General features: G+C 46.5%; 1 protein-coding gene across 1 annotated transcript in view; it reads right to left on the bottom strand.

Moving 5' to 3' along the window:
* Positions 1–9,749: 9,749 nt before the first annotated feature.
* LOC147663114 (uncharacterized) overlaps positions 9,750–15,565 on the bottom strand; it is a 104,445-nt gene continuing 98,629 nt past the window's right edge. Inside the window, exon 3 of the mRNA XM_086950668.1 lies at positions 9,750–13,710. Coding sequence (XP_086806794.1) covers positions 12,059–12,988 — 930 coding nt within the window. The 5' untranslated portion in view covers positions 12,989–13,710 and the 3' untranslated portion in view covers positions 9,750–12,058. The remainder of the gene's footprint in view (positions 13,711–15,565) is intronic.

The raw sequence follows: 15,565 nt of genomic DNA, 5'->3' as shown, positions 1-15,565 counted from the left end.
GCTGGGGGGTGCACGCCCCGCGGTTGGTTCGATTATTCCATAGACTACACCCCTCCAAGCCCAGACCTGTGGGGAGGATTGTTGGGGGAGGGTACTGTTAGGAATCGAGCTAGTCCTATCTTTATGACCATGCCTTAACATCACATGACCGCAGAAAGGTAGATAAAAACCAGTCCTACCTTTGGCTCATTGCTCGATATTGCCAGTGTTTGGATTCCCTTCCTGGTTGTTGGTTGCTGAAGTTTGCAGAGCAGAGCCTCCTCATCTGCTGCCCTACGCCCTTGTTGCTGCCTTGCCCTTTCTCACGGGCTCGTGAGAAGGGTTTGTAATCATTCCTGATTCGTTTGGTTCCCTCCCCGTTTTTCTTTTCCTTGTTTAGCTAGCTAGCGGGCTCCTGGTATCCTTCCCCCCCTCCCACGTTCCTTTTTTGTCCCAGTTTTACTGTTTAATTTTTGTCCTGGGTGTTCGGGGGCTCCCGTTCACTCTAACGTTATAGATCAAACAAACGCTGAGTTACCGAGGCTTGCTGTTGTTCCCAGCGCGTCTTTGCGGGACTACGCTTCGCCTCGTTGTGTGCGGAAGTGACATTTTGGGTCACTCCGCGGCGGATTCGTTGCCGAAAGCGCTGTTTGTATAGCGAAAAGGAGGGTTTCCCTGCTCCCTGTCCCTTCGGTTTACTTTATTTAGATAACGGGGTTTTTTTGGTGTTGGCTGCAGGCCATATTCGACCTTTTTTCCCCTTGTATTATTTTTTTGGTACGTGGACAAATCAATTACAGCTCCTTCCCTATTTCTGCTACAAGTCATCAGCGCAGATACCGGAGTACCCCGTTTTTGCTGTTGTAGTACTCCACATCTTTACGAGGCAGAGCCTGCATATGCCACAAGTAAGAAGGGTTGTATGTTTGGTAAGGCATGGTCATTGGGGGTTGGAATACACTAGTGTACAGTATACATGAAGGTTTTGTTTTCCCCCATTGTACATAGGTGCAGAAGCGTAAAGACAGAGGGAGCTGTGTCCTGTTACCTCAAAGGGTGGAAGACTTGGTGTCTCCTCAACATTACCACCCTCTTTTCAGGTCCATTGGTGCACCCATAGAGTTTGTCCTGTGGGTGTCCAGTGGGCAGGTGAAGGGGACTGGTGCATGCTACGTTCCTGCAGTGCTTGGGCTGGCTGGGAGCTAACACTTGGGCGCCATCTTTGGATTTTTTTTTCTTGTTTAGTGTGTTTGCGAATCCTTGGCAATGTTTAAGTAAGTTATTATTATTATTTTTTTATCCGCTTTGTCATTAAAGGTATCTTGTTTCAGTATTCTCCTTGTTTTTTCACCACCTTATTCTCCAGCCTCATCTTTCTGGCGGAGGTGGGTGGGTTCGCTAGTGAATCCAGAAAGATCTTCAAGCTGCAAAACTACACCGACAGGTAAGAAACTATTCGTTTTGCAGCCTGAATCTTTATGGATTCACTATGCTGTGCATAGACTTTGTAGTGGTTTGTTACTTTTGTGGTGGCTGGGTTGAAGATGAGCGTTGGTTATTGAATATGAGTTGAAGCACCTTTTGTCCGCCTTGTGCTTCCTTGTTCATTTGTATATCCACACAGTAGTGCTTTGTGAACGTGTGCACTAAAGCCCATGTTGCCGCCAGGCATATGTCCTGAATGGGTGTGTTAGCCAGGAAGGCTATTGTTACTCCCTTTTTCCTAGTTGAGTGGGCCCGTGCTCCTTCGGCTAGTTCTTGGTCTGCCTGTTTGTGGCAGAACTGGATAGTTTGTGCGATCCATCGTGCGATGGTCCCCTTCGTTACTGGTCTACCCAGGGAACTGTTTGCGAAGGACACAAAGAACTGTTTTGTTTTCCTGTGTTCCTTCTTTCTTTCTGTGTAGTGCATTACTGCCCTTCTAGCGTCCAGAGTGTGGAGTGCCCTGTCTGCGCTTGTGGTTGGTTTTTGAAAGAAGCTTGGTATTTGAACTGTTTAGTTGATGTGAAACCTAGACACCACCTTTGGCATGAAGTGTGGGTCTGTTCTCATCACCACCCTATCAGTGTGAATTTGTATGTAGGGTTCTTGTAGCGTTAACGCCTGTAGTTCGCTCACCCTTCGCAGTGAGGTGATAGCCACCAAGAAGGCTGTTTTCATTGTTAACATTTGTAGTGAAGCCTTATGAATTGGTTCAAAGGGCGCCTTCATGAGTTCCGTTAGGACTAGGTTAAGGTTCCATGCTGGCGGTGGCATCCTCTAAGGAGGTGCCATCCTTTTTGCCCCTTCCATGAATCTCTTTACTATCTGTGACGTAAAGAAGCTTGTCCCAGTCTCTCCTCTAGTGTAGGCCACAATCGCTGCTAGGTGTACTCTCAGCGAGGATGAGCTTAGCTTTGCCTTCAGTAGGTGCGTGAGGTACCTCAGTACTTTTGACTCTTTTGTCATTTTCCTGTGCAGTTTTTTCTTGCTGCACCATTGCGTGAACCTCTTCCATTTAGCCAAATAGCACTTTCGTGTGCCAGGCCTCCTTGCCTCTCGCAGTACCCGCAGGGTGCTTTCTGGTAACCTTAGGTGTGCAAACTCTATGTCTTCAGGAGCCATGCTGCTAGGCTGAGGCTCTCTGGTTCTGGGTGAAGTACCTCTCCGTTTTGCATGGACAGTAGGTCTTTTCTTTTCCCGAACTTGTGGGGTGCACCCTGTGCCATCTCCATTATCTGAGAGTACCACGTCTGCCTGGCCCATTGCGGTGCCACCAGGATCAGAGTCATGGTGCTGGTCCTGCACTTGTTGAGTACTCTGTATCAAAGGTATAGGGGGAAAAGCGTAAGCTAATGTCCTCGACCAGTCTATCCATAGGGGATTCCCCAGGGAACCCTCCCCTGGTTGCCTGGATGCGAAGCTTTGGCATTTTGCATTCTGGTGTGTTGCAAATAGGTCTATTGTTGGTGTCCCCCACCTTCTGAATAGCTTTAGCATTTCCTGTGCATTCAGTTCCCACCCGTGGGATGCCGATGTCTGTCTGCTGAGCCAGCCTGCTTCCACATTGTCTTTCCCTGGTAGATGTATGGCTAGCAGGTCTATATTTAGTGGGATGGCTCATTTCCATATCTCCTGCGCTAGGTTCGACAGTGGCGGAGATTGCGTTCCTCCCTGTTTGTTGATGTAGAACATAGTCGTTGTGTTGTCCGTCTGGATCAACACTCTCCGGTTGTACAGTTGCGTCTGGAAGGGTTTCAGGGCGAGGAACATGGTCTTTAGTTCTAGGTAGTTGATGTGTTTGACCGCATCCGCTGGAGTCCACAGACCCCTCACTCCGAGCTTGCTCATGTGTGCCCCCCATCCTTTCTGGGATGCATCTGTGGTGATGGTCACTGTTGGGGTCAGTGGTGTTAGAGGCTTCCCTTTTGTTATGTTCTCCAAGTTCCACCACGACATTTCTTCCTGCACTGCGTGCGTTACAACCACTAGATCTTCCCAACTCCCTGTAGCTTGTGACCATTGTTCTTGTAGCCATTCTTGGAATGGTCTCATGTGGAGGCGTACGTTTGGTACCAAATGTATGCATGAGGCCATCATGCCCATGACTTTGCTCGCTGTCCTCACTGTCAGAGCTCGCCCCTTCTGGTAGAGGTGCGTGTCCTTGATTAGCGCCTGAGTCCTTTTGTCGCTTGAGAACACCCTGCACTGTATGGTGTTGATCTGTGGTTCCAGGAAGATTTTTACCTGCTCTGGTTCCATAGAGGATTTCCCCCAGTGAATGGAGAATCCCAGGTCCATCAGTGTTTGTCTCGCGCTGGGCATGTTCCTTGCATGTCTTGTGAGAACTTGCTTTTATTAGCCAGTCGTCTAGGTAAGGGTATACATGGATCCCTTCCCTTCTTAGGTGCGCTGCCACTGCTGCGAGGCACTTTGTGAACACCCTTGGTGCGGATTTTAGGCCGAACGCTAGGGCTGTGAATTGGTAGTGACGCTTGTGGATGGTAAATCTGAGCAGGTGTTTGTGTCTCCTGTTCATTGGTATGTGCAGGTAGGCGTCCTTTAGGTCTATGGTGGCTATGAAGTCTCCGAATCCTATTTGTGGAATGACCTCCTGTAGAGATGTCATTTTGAAATTTTGTGTCTTTATGTATTTGTTTAGGAATCTGAGTTCCAGGATGGGCCTTAGTGTTTCGTCCACTTTTGGTACTAGGAAGTAAGTGGAGTACACCCCTTGTTCCTTTCCTGGTATGGTACCGGTTCAATGGCCTCCTTTTGGAGCAGTTCCTCCGCTTTCTTTTGAAGCAGTTCGATTTCTTTTCCTGACTGCGTCATCTTTTTTGATCTTCTGTTTGGTGGAGTCCTTTCTAGTTCAATACAGTATCCGAACTGTATGATGTTCAGGATCCACTTGTCTGTTGTTATCTTCTTCCACTCTCTGAAGAAGAGACTTAGCCTGCCTCCTACTGGTGTTACATGTTCTGTGATCTTTTGTCTGTGTAACCCATCTTTTCTTTTCTTGTGCTCCACCCCGGGAGGTCTTGTGTGGGTGGGCACCTACTGTGTGACAGCGTCACTTAGAGGTGGCTTGGTGGTCCTCTCTTTTGTTCTGACCATGTCTGTTTCTTCTCCCGCGAAAGGAGTGGCCTCTTTGCTGGTTGTGCCAGTTTTGTTTTTGGTGTCCCTGCTGCATCTGGTTGTCACCCTGGCCGGACTGCTGGAAGGTCTGGTGCAACCTTCCCGGCTGGTTTCCCCCTCTGCCATTCGGTCTCCGTGACGGGGTACCTCTTTTCATCCCTCTGAATTGCAGGGCTCCCATGGACCTTGCAGTGTCGTTCTCTTTTTTAAGCTGGGTGAGCATGTCATCTACCGTTGCTCCAAAAAGTGTCTCTCCATTAAAAGGGGTGCTAAGGATGTTGTGCTGAACTTTCGGCTTGAATCCTGAGATTCTGAGCCAGGCTTGCCTTCTTTCAGTGATTCCCATCATATCAGCCTGCTGGATGTGTATGTTACATCTAAGGCAGTCTTAAGGCATGCGTTCGCCACATTCTTCCCCTCTTCCACGAGGTGCCTTGCCCTCTGCTAGTACTCCTCTGGGAGGGCCTTCACCGGCTGGCCAAATTTGGTCCAGGAAATGGTACTGGTGCCTATTTAGTAGGGCATTTGAATTTGCCATGCGCAAATGCATTGCTGCGTACCTTTCAATTTTCATCCCCGTCAGGTCCATCCTCCTGCATTCCTTGTCTGGTGGTGGCCCTGATGTTGTCGCCCATTTGCCCTTTTCCTTGCAGTCGCAGTGATAATGGAGTCTGCTAGGACAGTCCTCTTGATGTAGGGGGGATCTTTTGTGGAGTGTTTGTATTTTTTCTTGGTTCTTGGCGTAACGGACCTGCATGTTGCTGGCTCCTTGAATGCCTCCTTCCCCTGAGCCATGACACTCTCTAGATACTGGCTCCTGGTCTGTGTGGGGAGTAGGGTGCCTAATAAAAAGTCAGATTTCTGCTTTTCCTCGTCCAGCTTGACCCCAAATGCCGTTGCCGCGTTCTTCACGACTATATTGTATGCCCCAAAGTCGTCTGGCGGCGAAGGCCTCGAAGGGTACGTGTCTACTCCCTCTTCTGGACTTTTGGTGTCGAGGTCCTGCCATTCCAGGTCCTGTGTCCCAGAGGATGCCGACCCAAGGAATTGTCCGTTGGTCGTCGTCACCCTCCTCCTCATAGTAGAACTCCTCATCCTCCTGGTGTTCTTGAGCTTCGGGGCTTTTCGGCGGCTCTTCGACTTCGAAATCCTCCTCCTCTTCTTCCTCTTCGACGATTACTGTCGGTGATTTCGACGGAATCGTGAATTGTTTCAGCCTTTCGTCGAACTCCCTTTTCCTTTGTAGGATGTTATCCATTTCGGCCTCAAGCCCTCTCTTCTTTCTTCCCAGTTAGGCAGCCTGTTCGGTGTCAGACTGTTCGGCTGGTCTTTTCGTTGAAAATTTCGACGTCGACGTCGAAATGGGCTTCGGGTCCTTTGTCGACGCTGAGGCGGTCTTCGGGGCCCTTTCTTTCGAAGTCGAACGTTTCGTCTCGAGGACGTGCTTCGACGACCTTGGCTTTTCGCCGGTCTTCGCCGACTGGGAGTCCTTCTCGAAGGATCCGCTGGGCTCTTTGTCCTTAGATGCAGCTGCGACCGTGGAGGTTTTCAGCGCCAGTGCTCCCTTCGAGGACTTTGACTCATTTTTTCGAGAGTCTGATTCAGACCTTCGATGGTATGTCGGGGTTTAGGGGTCGACGACTCTCCTACCTCTTTAGACGTTTTCTTATCAGTCTCTACGACCGTGTAGTCATCGTCTTCTACGGCGACGTTATCTTCTTCGTCGGTCGATAGTCCCAGGTCTCGAAGGGACGGGGTTCGGCCCTTCCCCTGCATGGTGTAGTTTGCCCTTCTCTGTCGTTCTCTGACTCGGAGGGTCTTCGGTGTGAAGGCAGAGCAAGCGTTGTAATCCTTGCTCTCGCGATCGACTGGTAGGCAGAGGTTGCAAACCGGGTGCTGGTCCTTCTACGCGTATTTGTGGAGGCAGTTATGGCAGAATTTAAAAGGTGTGTTGTCCATTTCTTGCATTCAGGGGGCCCCCAGAGTGTGCATTCTGTGTTGGACGTCGAAGTTTTTGAAGTTCTCCTTCCTGTTCATCGTCCCGGCTAGTTTGTTCTTTCCTCGTCGTCGTCTCAGTTTTTTCCTGCAAGTTCGACTCTTCTCTCGTCTTTTCCCGTCCAAAACTCTGGAGCCTCTCGGGAACAATCCAGACCCAACGGCGGAAAAAAGAATCTGAAGATGGTGCCCAACGGTGGGAGCTTCCGCAAGAAGCATGCCGACGTCACGGAAGGACACCAAAAGGTGGGACGTCGACGCCCACCTGGGCTGCGAAAACAAAAAACAAAAAAAGAAAAGACTACGATTCTGGACCCAACCACTAGTCCGCGGAATAATGCACAGCAGAGTGAATCCAGAAAGATTCACGCTCAAAATCCTTGTTAATGAGTATGTAGTCTATGGGACTACACCTCAACCCGCTTCTATAAGTGGGGGAGCCATGATTGTCAGATTTCGCCCTCCCATGGACCGCCCTTAATCCATGATCCAAGCAGAGCACGGATCTGGACCGAGTAAGGCAGGCATCCAAAGTCCCTGCCACTCCCACCACCTCTTTGCGTGTGATCTTACTCATGTCCAAACTAAATATGTAGTGCCAATTATATTAAAAGAGTCTGTTTGTTTGCAAATATTGATTTTCTTTGACAAGTTATCACTCCCACGTAAGTTCAAACAATCCTTAACAAATGCTTACTTAAAGTCCCGGAGTAAATGTTGGAGGGGTGGCCCAGCCCAGCCTCATCCGGTCACTGGCGGGCGCGGACGAGCCCACCCTTGACCCGGGCTTCACCCGGCCAGCGCCCAGGCACGCCCGCGCGCGTCCCATGCTGCGGGAGGCACGAAGGTCTTTTAAACGCCTCCTGGCACTTTGTAGTGACGCTGGTGGCGTGCGCCACTGAGGGATGCCAGGAGATGTAGTTCTCGGCCGTCCGCGTCTGGGCCAGCAGGGCCAGCGGTACGGCCGTCAGGTCCGGTTGATACAGGCAGCAGTACGGGATCCATGGGTGAGTGCCAAGTAAGTTAAGACCCAACAGTAACATGGCCAAAAAGTGAAAAACACGTCCCGCGCTGCGGGAGGCACGAAGGTCTTTTAAACGCCTCCTGGTGATTTGTAGTGAAGCTGGTGGCATGCGCCACTGAGGGATGTTGGGGGATGTAGTTTTTGGCCGTCCGCGGCTGGGCCAGCAGGGTCAGCGGTATGGCCATCAGGTCCGGGTGATACAGGCAGCAGTACGGGATCCAGGGGTGAGTACCAAGTAAGTCAAGACCCAATAGTAATATGGCCAACAAGTGAAAAACACGCACGTGCTGCGGGAGGCACGAAGGTCTTTTAAACGCCTCCTGGCACTTTGTAGTGACGCTGGTGGCGTGCGCCACTGAGGGATGCCAGGAGATGTAGTTCTCGGCCGCCCGCGTCTGGGCCAGCAGGGCCAGCGGTACGGCCGTCAGGTCCGGTTGATACAGGCAGCAGTACGGGATCCATGGGTGAGTGCCAAGTAAGTTAAGAGCCAACAGTAATATGGCCAAAAAGTGAAAAACACGTCCCGCGCTGCGGGTGGCACGAATGTCTTTTAAACGCCTCTTGGTGATTTGTAGTGAAGCTGGTGGCATGCGCCACTGAGGGATGCTGGGAGATGTAGTTTTTGGCCGTCCGCGGCTGGGCCAGCAGGGTCAGCGGTATGGCCATCAGGTCCGGGTGATACAGGCAGCAGTACGGGATTCAGGGGTGAGTACCAAGTAAGTCAAGACCCAATAGTAATATGGCCAACAAGTGAAAAACACGCACGTGCTGCGGGAGGCACGAAGGTCTTTTAAACGCCTCCTGGCGCTTTGTAGTGACACTGGTGGCGTGCAGCACTGAGGGATGCTGGGAGATGTCGTTCTCGGACGTCCACGTCTGGGCCAGCAGGGCCAGCGGTTCGGCCGTCAGGTCCAGGTGATACAGGTAGCAGTACAGGATCAAGGGGTGAGTGCCAAGTAAGCCAAAACCCAACAGTAATATGGCCAACAAGTGAAAAACACTTCCCCCGCTGCGGGAGGCATGAAGGTATTTTAAACGCCTCCTGGCGCTTTGTAGTGATGCTGGTGGTGTGCGCCACTGAAGGATGCTGGGAGATGTCATTCTCGGCCGTCCACGTCTGGGCCAGCAGGGCATGCGGTACAGCCGTCAGGTCCAGGTGATACAGGCAGCAGTACGGGATCCAGGGGTGAGTGCCAAGTAAGTCAAGACCCAACAGTTCTATGGCCAACAAGTGAAAAACACATCCCCATATTTGTTTACATACAATATCATATATGTCTGATTTATTATTCCTATTACAGCGACTTCTACCTTGAGATGGCCCATCCTAGACCAGTGTGTGGACAAAACCCATGCCGACAAATCAAGGACAAAGAGATTGGGACATGGTCTAGGGACACTAACAACAAATCCTACACCCAACCTCACATTTAACTGATGGAGAGCTATGAGCGACCTGAAGTGTAATACTGAGAAAAAGTAACCGGTAAGTAAATTAAAAAAAACTAATAAAGAACTACATATCCACCGCTGTGTGACATGGAAGCCGATTATTTCTCAATATAGCCCTTGTTTGTGATTACCTTACAGTGCTCACATCATCCTCGCTGGAAGAGATGGGAGCCTGGGATGTCTGGTCACAGAAGCTCATTTACATACAAAGGGGGGTGACAGTCTGTTCACAAAGCACAGCACAACTTGTTTACGTAAAGTGCTTGTACACAGAACAGGGTAAAGTCTTGTGTCTCTTTTTTTCATTTTCTTTAATATATCCTGCACCTCGCTCTCTTCTTCTCTTTCTCTCATTTCAATTCATCATAAATTACTCAAATTCACTATTGCTTTATCAGCACGGCATAAGTCGGGGGGTAGCCACAGTTTGAAGGCGTCCCCCCACTATTATTTAGAAACAGGACTCAGTTCCACCTAGCTCCTTAGCCTGCGACTGATAATTGTTACTTTGTGCCACAGCACTGCAGACACAGGCATCTGAGTGTTTGTTTGTGTGAGTGGTGCAAACAAGGAACAGAGAACATGACACAATTAGCCCTTCTATTGCTCAATACATTTTAAATGTGAAACACTTTGGGGCTTAGGGGCTGGATAAAGAATAACATCAGGAAACAAACGCAAATTAAAAGCATATTTCATTTATTCGCTGAAAACTGTTTAAAAATTTAATTTATTAGTTCCACATATCTATTAAAAAATATTGACACTTTCAGTCATTTCCGAATTTAGTTACAAACTAATAGTGGGAAACACATGATGTATAAAAACTGAAACCAAAAACGTATTTTTACATTATTTTACGTTTCTTGTTTTTACAACAGGCCCTCAACCTTTCACGTGAAAATTATTATAAGGGCCTGACATCACTTCTTGTGATGTCACTACATGTGACGTCACTGTGATTTGCATATGATAATGGGCTCCTTCACTATTTTCCTTACTTGCGCCCTGTTTATTGGCATGACATGGGTCTAGAGGTATTAAAAATAAACATATAAATTCATAGGTGTTCAGCCCATTTCTCTGGTGATGTCACGCATTGACATGTATTCGGCTGCTTCTTCTATTTTTAGGTAAGTACAAATAACGTGTCGTTCCCCCTCCTTCCATTTCTCTCTTTTTCTCCCCCTTTCTTTGTCTATCTCGCGCTCTTTATCTCTCCCCCTCTCTATTCCGACACACTCCTGTTAGCATTAGCTTCATGAATCTCACTGCCACTTCTGGCATTCATACGACAAATCCTTCAGAACATTTGAGAACAAGGGACAATCAGTGTGGAAGACGAGTTGCTGGGAGTGCAACTGATTGTCCTGGCACATATATGCTTTTGATGTGAAATTTCACTATTTCACCACATTCTTCAAACAGAGTCTACTGCTTACAATGGCTCAATTCTGGTAAAAAGTAGAGTCTGGCAAGTCACAAAATGAATAGGGATAGCCAAGTCGGGGAGGAGCCACGGGTTACACTTAGCTACAAGGCCCGAGGCACGAGCTGATCCAACAACCGATAACAGTGTGTAAAAGATGCAGCAAAAACAAGGTTTATGCTTTTATATCTAAAAATAGGTTATTTCTTTAACACTTGCGCTTCACTTTAGTTCATCATATATGCTGCTGTGGCATTTGTTAATAGTAATACATGCATTTTACCAATGAAGCTTCCCATCGCCAGAGCCCTGACGACATGTCCACTCTGGGTGTGTTGCGTTTATAGGTTTTATCACTAATCCGACAGGTTAGCTGAAAATACCATTGTTAGTCCCAGAATTGTTCAGTGTTGCTTTTACAGGTAGTGTGGTCAGGTGCGATTGAATGTTTTTCTTTTTATCTCTTCTTCACCAAATAAAAATCAACAATGTTTCTTTTCTTTTAATCCACATTGTGCTTGTCTCCCACTGTGTTTTCCGGTACAGCATGTCACTTTGCTATGTGTACAGAAGTGAACAATCACTGGAAACAAACACTTTTATAATTCTGCAAATACTGTTATCTGTTTTTCTTCTTTACTTCTATTAGGGCCTTCTATCATCTGGCATTTCATGTCCCACAGTTTGAATGTTATCTTTTTTCCGTAATTCATTCCTCTCACAATACCTGCACTGTTTAGCTCTTGTCTATGTCCTCAGATGGGTCAATATTATTTTTGATGTTCTTAAGTTCTTTCCGGAATCTCTGCATCTCTAGGATTATTTCCTTGTGAGTTAAATGAAGGAGTGTATTGACTGAGGGCTGTGTGGGATCGAAAATTGACAAAACCCTTCTCACTTTCAGTGCCCTTCTATGTTTTCCCCGTGTGTTTGCTGATGACTTTGTAGCTCTAATCGTCGACTAAAGCTCTTCCCACATTCATTGCACTTGAGTGACTTTCCCACTGTGTGTGTTTGTTGATGTTTTCGTAGGGTTGATAACTGACTAAAGCTCTTCAAACATTCACAGCAATCATATGGTTTTTCCCATGTGTATTCGCTGATGTCTTTGTAGGTCTGATAATTTACTAAAGCACTTCCCACGTTCATTGCACTTGAATGGTTTTTCTCCTGTGTGAGTTTGCTATTATACCTTAATACTGAAGTGAAGCAAAAACTACTGTCACATTCACTACAATGATAGGGTTTTTCCCCCGTGTGTGTTCGCTATGTGTTTGGAGGTTTGATAATAGATTAAAGCTCTTCCCACATTCACTGCACTTGAATGGTTTTTCTCCTGTGTGTGTTCGCTGATGTCTTTGTTGGTCTGATATTTGACTAATGCTCTTCCCACATTCATTGCACTTGAATGGTTTTTCTACTGTGTGTGTTCGCGGATGATAACTTAATGCTGATGAGCTGCAAAAACTACTGTCACGTTCACTACAATGATAGGGTTTTCCTCCTGTGTGTGTTTGTTGATGACTTTTTAGGTCTGATAACTGACTAAAGCTTTTTACACATTAATTGCACTTGAATGGTTTTTCCCCTGTGTGTGTTTGCTTATGTCTTTGAAGGTGTGATAATCGACTAAAACACTTTGCACATTCACTGCACTTGAATGGTTTTTCCCCTGTGTGTGTTTGTTGATGCTTTTGGAGGGTTGATAAGTGACTAAAGCACTTTGCACATTCACTGCACTTGATTGATTTTCCCCCCGTGTGTGTTCGATTATGACTTTGAAGGTGTGATAACTGACTAAAGCACTTTGCACATTCACTGCACTTGAATGGTTTTTCCCCTGTGTGTATTCGCTTATGTTTTTGGAGGTTTGATAAGTGACTAAAGCACTTTGCACATTCACTGCACTTGAATGGTTTTTCCCCTGTGTGTATTCGCTTATGTTTTTGGAGGTTTGATAAGTGACTAAAGCACTTTGCACATTCACTGCACTTGAATGGTTTTTCCCCCGTGTGTGTTCGCTGATGACTTCTTAGGGTTGATAAGTCACTAAAGCTCTTTTCACATTCACTGCACTTGAATGGTTTTTCTCCTGTGTGTGTTCGTTGATGACTTTTTAGGTGTGATAACCGATTAAAGCACTTTTCACATTCACTGCACTTGAATGGTTTTTCCCCTGTGTGTATTCGCTTATGTTTTTGGAGGTTTGATAAGTGACTAAAGCACTTTGCACATTCAATGCAATGATATAGCTTTTCCCCTGTGTGTGTTCGCTGATGACTTTGAAGGCTTGATAAGTGACTAAAGCTCTTTACACATTCACTGCACTTGAATGGTTTTTGTCCTGTGTACGTGTGCTGATGAAGCTGGAGTAGTGATGACAAACTAAAGCTCTTGCTGCATGTGTAAGATTCTTCTTTCTTGGTTAGTGTCTGTGGGTCGGGTGTACATTTGCCTACATCACATGACTGCATTTCCTGATGGGCCAACATGACTGATAAAGCGCTTGTGTTTTTTCTCACACACTTTATATGTGTGCAGTATTTTGCACGTTTGATTTCTGTTTTTTGAATAACAAAATGCGATAGCCACCAAATATTTGCCTCACTCCTAATATGTAGAAGGTGTCTATGTAGGCGATTGTACCTTTAAATTGGATTATGGCAATGCACACTTGTGGGTAAAGATGTATCTTCCTTCTGGCAGGTGCAAATAGGGACAGTCTGTTGTATTTTAGATAGAAGAACTCCTCTTTCATTTACCTGTCAATTGTCTGGCTCCGCTCTGTTGTGCTTTTCTCTGGTTTCTGTGGTTTGGCCAGAAAGAGTTTAAAATTCACCTAGAGCACTGAATGATGGCTTATCGTCATTTTTTAAAACAGAGCACTGCGGTAATCACACTATATCGATCCCATGATCAAATCTGGTGTTGGACACTTGTTTATACAGGATGCGGTTTGTTATTGTTGTTGCCTTAATTTTCCGAAGGTCATTTCTTCATCTTGTGGCATGCAGGTGCACAGCTCAGCCTCTTGCAATCACTGAACTGCCCTTAATGCTTCATCCGAGATCTGTCAGTTTGTGTGCAGGTTCCTCTGTCGCCGACTGCGCTGATGTTTTCCTGAATACTGTAGCTCAATATTTCTGCTATTATTGAACATTCACAGCATTAGCTTTGTTATTGATGGTCATTTCATACATTCAAGGCTTGTTTTCTGTTGGATGTAAAGATATTGAAATTACAAAATTGAAACATAATGGAATGAGAATTCACAATGTTTAACTGGTTGTAAAAGACATTTCAGGGGAGATTTACCAAATCTCCACACAATGCAGCGCAGCCCTACCCCCGGGAGGATGCACTGCGCAACAAAGAGGGAACAGGAGAGCACCATATTTTCAAAGATATGGCTCTCTCCTTCCCTTTCCTTTGCGCCGGCACTGATTACAGCGGCCCTGTGCCATGCACACACCTTAGCACCAGAGCGCTAGGGTGTGTGTGTGTGAGTCCAGCATAGGTTTTTTACAGGAAAGACACCGTTCCTGTACAAATTACTATGCCTAGATACGAGGGAAAGCTTTTACCATATTGAATACGTGTTGCACAGTGCAGCACGCATGCAAAGTCAGAAAAGGAAGGAGAAATGAAAGCATTTCTCCTTCCTTGCACCTAGTTTTGTGGTTGCACGGGAGCGCCCTTGCACCACCCTTGGTAGGCACCCATGGCACAAAGTAATGCGAAACAATGCTATGCGCAGTGTCACATTACTTTAACGCTATTTTCAGCACTAAACAAGTTTAGCGCTGGAAAGTAAATTAGGAAAAAAAGATTTTGCACCATTTTGTGCACTTTTGTGCCGCAAATACAGCGCAAATTCTTAGTAAATCTCCCCCTTCTTCTTTATCGCTTTTGAAGCTTAGCAAGGAATATTTCATCATACACAGATATTTAACTAAAAGTTCGGTTGATCAGGTGACATCTTATTACATTTACAGAGTAACTTAGCAAAGTAAGGGCGCTCACGGAGCACCCAAGTGCTTGAGGTATAGCTTAAGATAGAGGCATATGGTGAAGATTTCATTTAAACAACGATAGAGTTTAGAAAAAGAGATGGATCAGGTTGGGCTGCAAAATTTCCAGTAACTCTGCACGAAGTATACAACAAAAGTAACTACATTCATACACTTCTTCTCGTTCTTCCCTATTCACTTAAGATCATCTCAAATACCAACTCCTGTCTTTACCTCACTGTTCATAAGTCACCTTTGACACTTTCAACAGCTCCCTTGGTTCAAGCATTTCTGGTTTCTTCTAACCTGGAAGATTGGAACATTATTGTGGGTTGAGGGGGGTTTCCTATCGCCATAACATCTGTCCATCGTCCTGAAACTAGTGCAGCTTACAGCACCCTGTTCTGGCCCTGAAAGATAACTTTAAAAAGCAAGTCTTTAGTTCTTCCTAAGGTGGATAAAGTTCTGAAAGATGCACCTCCTTCCAGAGCTTTTGTGTAAAACAGAGCGAGGGGTTCACTGTAAGGCCCGTCCTTTACATTATAAGTGCAGATAAGGTAAACAAATATTTATTCATATAATTTAATATTCAATGATATCAGTCATTTAGTACGTATAGAGAATCCTTCACAACCAACAATTTCCCTGACATATCCCTGCAGCAGATGTGCGCCTATTACTCTTTTCCCCCCTTTTCCAACATTACATGGCATCTGGCATGACGTTGTCCTTTTGGGGGCCAGGATGCCATTTGTGACCGGATGGGCATTTGGAAGAATGGGAGGAGGTGTCAGTTATCCAAAGGTGATGCGGCATTTCTACCTTTCCATATTTCTCATATTCAAGTTTACCTAATTTCATAGCCTTCCTACTGTCCACTGTCAGCACACTCTGTGGGGTTCATCAGAAGTCAGATAACTGCCTCATGCTCACAAGGCCAAGGATCTCACTTCTTCTACAACACTTATTGCAGACATAGGGCCTAGTTAGGAGTTTGTCCAACAGATTATTGCCCCAAAACTAGGGGTGGGTGAAGAATTCCGCTCTGCCAGCGGAGCT

This window comes from Lissotriton vulgaris, unplaced genomic scaffold (assembly GCF_964263255.1).
Source record: "Lissotriton vulgaris unplaced genomic scaffold, aLisVul1.2 SCAFFOLD_2441, whole genome shotgun sequence".
NCBI lineage: Eukaryota > Metazoa > Chordata > Amphibia > Caudata > Salamandridae > Lissotriton > Lissotriton vulgaris.
The sequence above is the reverse complement of the archived record's forward strand: the minus strand, read 5'-3'. Positions and strand labels throughout refer to the sequence as shown.